At 44.0% G+C, this 5456-nt stretch overlaps 1 protein-coding gene and 1 long non-coding RNA gene across 3 annotated transcripts; one reads left to right on the forward strand and one right to left on the reverse strand.

Annotated features, from left to right (window-relative positions):
- The first annotated feature begins 1426 nt into the window (after nucleotides 1–1426).
- Nucleotides 1427–3306, forward strand: LOC115531688 (putative nuclease HARBI1). Its single transcript, XM_030341085.1, has 3 exons — nucleotides 1427–1576; nucleotides 1821–2630; nucleotides 2883–3306. Exons 1-3 carry the CDS (start codon nucleotides 1463–1465, stop codon nucleotides 3108–3110), a joined length of 1152 nt encoding a protein of 383 aa, XP_030196945.1. The 5' UTR covers nucleotides 1427–1462; the 3' UTR covers nucleotides 3111–3306.
- A 707-nt stretch (nucleotides 3307–4013) lies between these two features.
- On the reverse strand, nucleotides 4014–4765 carry LOC115531366 (uncharacterized). Of its 2 annotated transcripts, XR_003973877.1 has the most exons (4): nucleotides 4712–4765; nucleotides 4504–4624; nucleotides 4151–4244; nucleotides 4014–4073 (listed from the first exon to the last, which is right to left on the reverse strand). It is a non-coding gene; the product is annotated as an uncharacterized LOC115531366 (long non-coding RNA). The 2 variants fall into 2 exon arrangements; XR_003973876.1 differs by having other exon boundaries at nucleotides 4023–4244.
- Between the last annotated feature and the right edge of the window lie 691 nt (nucleotides 4766–5456).

Raw genomic sequence — 5456 nt, forward strand, 5'->3', positions numbered from 1 at the left:
AGGAGAGACATGGTCAGCTTACTGGGAAGGGGGCACCTCGGTAGGAGAGACATGTTCAAACTCAAGTTTTTTCAGCTTGTGACTAGTGCAGATCACTGGGTACTTGCAGAAACAGCTTAGACCTCTGTAAAATATGTTTCCTGGGGAAAAAGACAGAACTTGAGGTGTACTGCTGATTCCAGTCACTGGAGGCACTGAAGAAGGGAGCATTTCATCCATGGCAGATATGTGTTCTTCTTCGATCCACTTGACTGTGACATTTTCAGTGCTCTGCTGTAAATAGTCAAACAGATCCCTTGGGGTTTGAAGGTCACTGCCTCCAAAGACGTGCATGTCTGCCTTATGCTTCAACACTCCTCCAACACCATCGGGTGCACCCTTGCCATGAGAACGCTCTGAGAAGTTCCAGGTGACCCGCTTGAATCCCTATGTATAGGGAACACTACTCATTAGGAAGCAGTTTGATCGATTATGATACTGAGTTGCTGGGCCATCACTCAGGACATGCAGAGTGTCGATTGTATGGTCTTGTCTTTTCTGGAAATCATTTACGACTGGCTTCATGTGTGCCCACACTGCTCTTTGGTCATGCCTTAGGGACTTCGAAAATGTGGCATAGCACTGGGAGCCTTTGACTGAGTAAGCAACTCCAGTTTGTATCGTTGCCTGCTGCCTATTATCACCATTTTATTATCACCAAGTGAAAGGCCTGAATCTCAGTGTTCAGTTTACAGGCATAATTCTCTGAGAAATCAATGTGCAAGACCATCTCATTGCTTTTAAGGTTCTCTTTGATGTTCCTGAATTGCCGCACCTAATGAATCCAGTTGAACTGGTGACTGGCAATATCCTCCAGCCCCTTCTGGAACACTTTTTGCAGGTCTTCAAGTGTCCCTGTTTTATTTTTTTTAACCCAATTTTTGTAGGTTCTCTCTCCAACTGCAGGGTTCCTACAGGTTTCTTCAAGTCAAATTCAAGTCTTTTTAAGACCCTTTTAAGATCGAACACTTAAGCTGCAATAACTACTCCAGCCACAGATGGCAAGCACCTTTAGACAGGGGCGGAGCCAATACGTCACCCCCCCCCCGGCCACGCCCACTTCACATAGGCCACACCCACTTGACGGCCAGTGGGAGGAGAGAGATCTTAGGTACACCCGCGGAGAGACATGGGCTGTTTCTGAAATGTTATACTACATACTACATACTGCATACTGACACAGTATATACTGTGCACTACATACTACTCCCCGCCATAGTATGCAGTATAGTATGCAAGTATGACAAGTATCATGCAGTGCACTACACAGTCACATGACCAAACAATTGTGACGAATTTGACGTGTCAGACTGGCGTGGTTTTCGAGCCGGCTCTCCCCTAAATTTACGCATATATATATTTTTTTTCATAGGCCGATATATTTTTTTACCATTTTGAACATTTTCATTTTTTACCATTTAACATGTCGCACTTTTCCATTGTTAAGTCTAACAATGAGGCAAGGAGGCGCAGGAGAAGGGCACTGCTGAATAAAACGGCAGTTGCGGTAATATTACAGCAGCAGGAGGCGCGCTATGTAAGTATAATACATAAATTAGAGATAAGTTAGCAGTGGCTTTATTGGCTTTAACCTGTTAGCTAGGAATTTATGGACAGAAGAACAGTTTGATATTATTCTGCCTTAAAGCAGTAAGACAGGAGTTAATAAAACCTCAGTGAGACAACACAAATAACAACATTTTAATCAAATATAGTAAAACTATTTGTACATGCATATAAATGAAAATGGATTTAAATAACAGAGTTTTCCCTTCATTCAGGTTGACCTTAGGGGTCAGTATTGTCAGCTGAATGACAAAACCCCAGCTGTTTCCCTTTTTTTTGGTGACGGCGACCTAAAGAAAGACTTCCGTCTTTCTAGGGAGTCCGTGAATGCCCTTGTGGAGGCCCTGGTGGATGAGCACATCCATGGCTGGGGGAGAGAACTGGAGGTGGCAGTTTTTCTATACTGGCTGGCCAGTGCCACCTCCTACAGAGTGGTCTCTGAGGCCTTTGATGTGCCTCTTTCCACCGTCCACATGATTGTCCATCGGGTTGCAAAGGGAATACTGCAGATCTACACAAAGGCTGTATGTTTCCCGTCTGAGGCTGAGCTGGAGGTCATCGGAGCGGGGTTCGCCCAGCTGGCTGGTTCACCTGCCTTGAACCGTGTGGCTGGGAGCATTGACTGCAGCCACATTAGAATAAAGCCTCCTGGGGAATACAAGGAGGATTATTATAATAGAAAGTTGTTCCATTCAATTCAGCTGCAGGCCATTTGTGACCATAAAGGGCGCTTCCTCAATGCTTTTGTTGGCCTTCCTGGCTCGGTCCATGATGCCCGGGTGCTCAGGTGGAGCTCTGTGTATGTGCAGCAGCTGTACCCACCACCTGGGTGGTGCATCATAGGCGATGGAGGCTATCCTTGCCTTGCTACCCCCATCTGCCTGATGACCCCGTTCCGGGAGCCAGTACAGGGCCCCGTACAGGCCAGGTACAACAAGCACCTGTCAAAGGCAAGGTGTGTTGTGGAGAGGGCCTTCGGGATGATGAAGACCAGGTGGAGATCCATCTTTCTGAAGGCCCTTGAGGTAAAGAAAACATAATACATACAAGTGTGTGTGTCAATGTGCAAATGCTTATGAAATTTAAATGAGCATAAAATTACAATATGAGAAAATGCTTGTATTTCACTGTTATTCAGTAGCTTTCCTTGGCATGCAATATCTGTCTGTTACAGATTAGTTTCTATTTTTGTCTTATGTTGAATAAGCTACTCAAAAGTAATTAAATGCATATTTTAAATACATCTAATTTAAAATACTGCCCATCTCTGCACATAGGTAAAGTCAACCTTTGCCCCAGTGGTGGTGTCCTGCTGTGTCTTCCTCCACAACTTGTGCCTATCAAATGGAGACTTTGTGGAGCCAGGAGACTTTCCACAGGATCTCCCCAACAACAATGAAATGCAGCATGCTGTGGAACCAGGGGACAACATCAGGCGCAGACTGGCTGCTGCTGTCTCTGCACCAAATGCCTGCATAGATGCACTGAGAGATCATGTGTACTGAACATGGTCTGCACCCTGGAGACTCATTTGTAAATAGTTAAATAGTATACCTGTATATAGTTCTTTGCTTTTTCCTAGTGTTGTCTTTTGTCTGTGTATGCCCCATGTTCCGTCTTTTGTGTTTTATTAACCTTGTCCTGTCTTACTAACAATTATATTCACAACTTGTTCAATAAAAATGATTTGTTATAACTAAATTATTTTCTAAATTATATGAAAGAGCAGACATGAAATGCTTATTTAAATGTTCCTTTATTTCTTTTGTAAGAATACTTTTAGGACATCGAGCAGCTTGTCCTCCCTAGCCTCTCCCTCTCTCGTCTTTCTTCTGCCACTTTCATCTCCCGATACCGCCTGTCCTCCCTCTCTTGGTTCTCCTTCTCTCTTCTTTCTTCTCTTTCCAGCATTTCCTTCTCTTTCCTCTCCTCACGCTGCAGCCGCTCTCTCTCCTTCCGATCCTCTCTTTCAATCGCCTCTCTCTCTCGCCTTTCTTCTCTTTCTATCTGAATTAGCTCTCTTTCTTCCTCCTTCTCCTGGATTTCCTTTAATATTTCCTGCCATTCAGACTCCCTCTTCCTTTTGCCCAGATTTGGGGTACTCGGGTGCACTGAGGGAGGAGAGACCACTGCCACATCCTGGGCGGATGAGTCCACTAGTACGGGAGGACTTATTGATGGCCTCCCGCCTAGTGCCTCATCCATTGGCCCATACCACTTCCAGGATGCAGCAGTGGTCTCTCCTCCCTCAGTGCTCACCCCTGTCCTGGGTGCTTTCAACTCCTACAAAACAACAGAAGCAAGCAAGCAGACTAATGACAATAATCATAACTATGTAGTTCTGTGGAAAAAGTAACAGACATTTCCATGACATCCTTACCTTATATTTTTGTTTGAGGTTCTCCCACTTCCTTTTAATTTTGGTGGCCTCCATCTTCCCCTCTAGCCCCTGGACCTTAATAAATTCTCTACAAGAAAAGGGATGAAAACTAAACAGTTCTTTGACTACATGCAAAAGATGTAATGTCTAACTAAACCAACTTACTCGAACCCCTTCTGCGCCGCATTCCTCCTGCCCGTGAACATGCCCTCATTCGTAGATCTCCAACTGATGAGAGCTGCGGTGTCTACATCAGTCCCTACAACAAGACACACTACTCTTTTAGTCTCCGTGCTATTGGTATTGCCGCAACAGAAGTTAAATCGATAGCGATATCTGACAAAACCCGGCTGCTGTTAGCTGTGACAGCTTCATTCATTAAAGCTGATGTATCGTATATATTTGCCATTTGCCGCATTCGCTGTCGGTTGAGCCATTTGTTCAGTTAACAATGAAAAACACACGATTACAAATACATACGAAAGCTTATCACAACAAAATAAACAACTAATACTTACATTTATATTCATCGCTCGCATTTTCCGCCGCCATTATTCGAAATGTTTAACGTTTTTTTTCCAACGGTGCCGCGTTGCATTATGGGATACAGTATCCGACGTAGTGAGCTCTGGATGTATACTAGGAATTTTTGCCCGATTAGTACATCATCCGGGTAACTGTCACATACTGCAAAAAAACATTTTTCGCGTACTGCATACTACTTACTACTTTTACGTCACGATCAGTATACGAGCAGTATGTAGTATGCCATTTCAGAAATGGCCATGGGCTTTTGCCCGTGGCTCAAAGTAGCTCACAGTATTTCTCTCACACGCGTTAGAATTACAATTCCCTCCCTTAAGCTTCATAGTTACCATACCGAAACATGCCTACTTTAACAAATAAAGTGAGTTTAAAGGGACCAACGATTGGACAACTTTCTTCAAGAATGCTGCAATAGAGTTAAAAGCGACCAAGGATTGGACCACTTTCTTCCAGAAATAACACAATAGTATACATTCAGCACTTACCTAACACTGACTTATGTACCCGACCATGGATAGACTCAAACATTGTGACGCCCCGCTCTGTGCCTTGAGCGCTAGGCCTATTTCTCCCTCTGCCTGTAGGGTATAGGAATATGGTTGTATATTGTTTATGTATGGTACTGTTCCCTTTGGCCTGCAGGAGGAGCTTGAGTGTTCCTGGCGTAACGAGGGAATTAACTCATAGTTAATATATTTATATTAACTATGAGTATAATCAGGCCTATATACATCAGGCATAAACATTAATGGTGGAATGTAGAGAAACCACACCTGGACCCAGAGTAATGGCCTGATAAGGCGCCCAGGCAACTGACATCCTCCCATTTTTAGATTAACTACAGGAGATGAGCACATACGTAAGGAAATGTAAGGCCATTTTGAACATATACCAGGACGGTCATATAACATGCATGACAGCTCGG

Source organism: Gadus morhua, chromosome 18 (assembly GCF_902167405.1).
Source record: "Gadus morhua chromosome 18, gadMor3.0, whole genome shotgun sequence".
Taxonomy (NCBI): Eukaryota; Metazoa; Chordata; class Actinopteri; order Gadiformes; family Gadidae; genus Gadus; species Gadus morhua.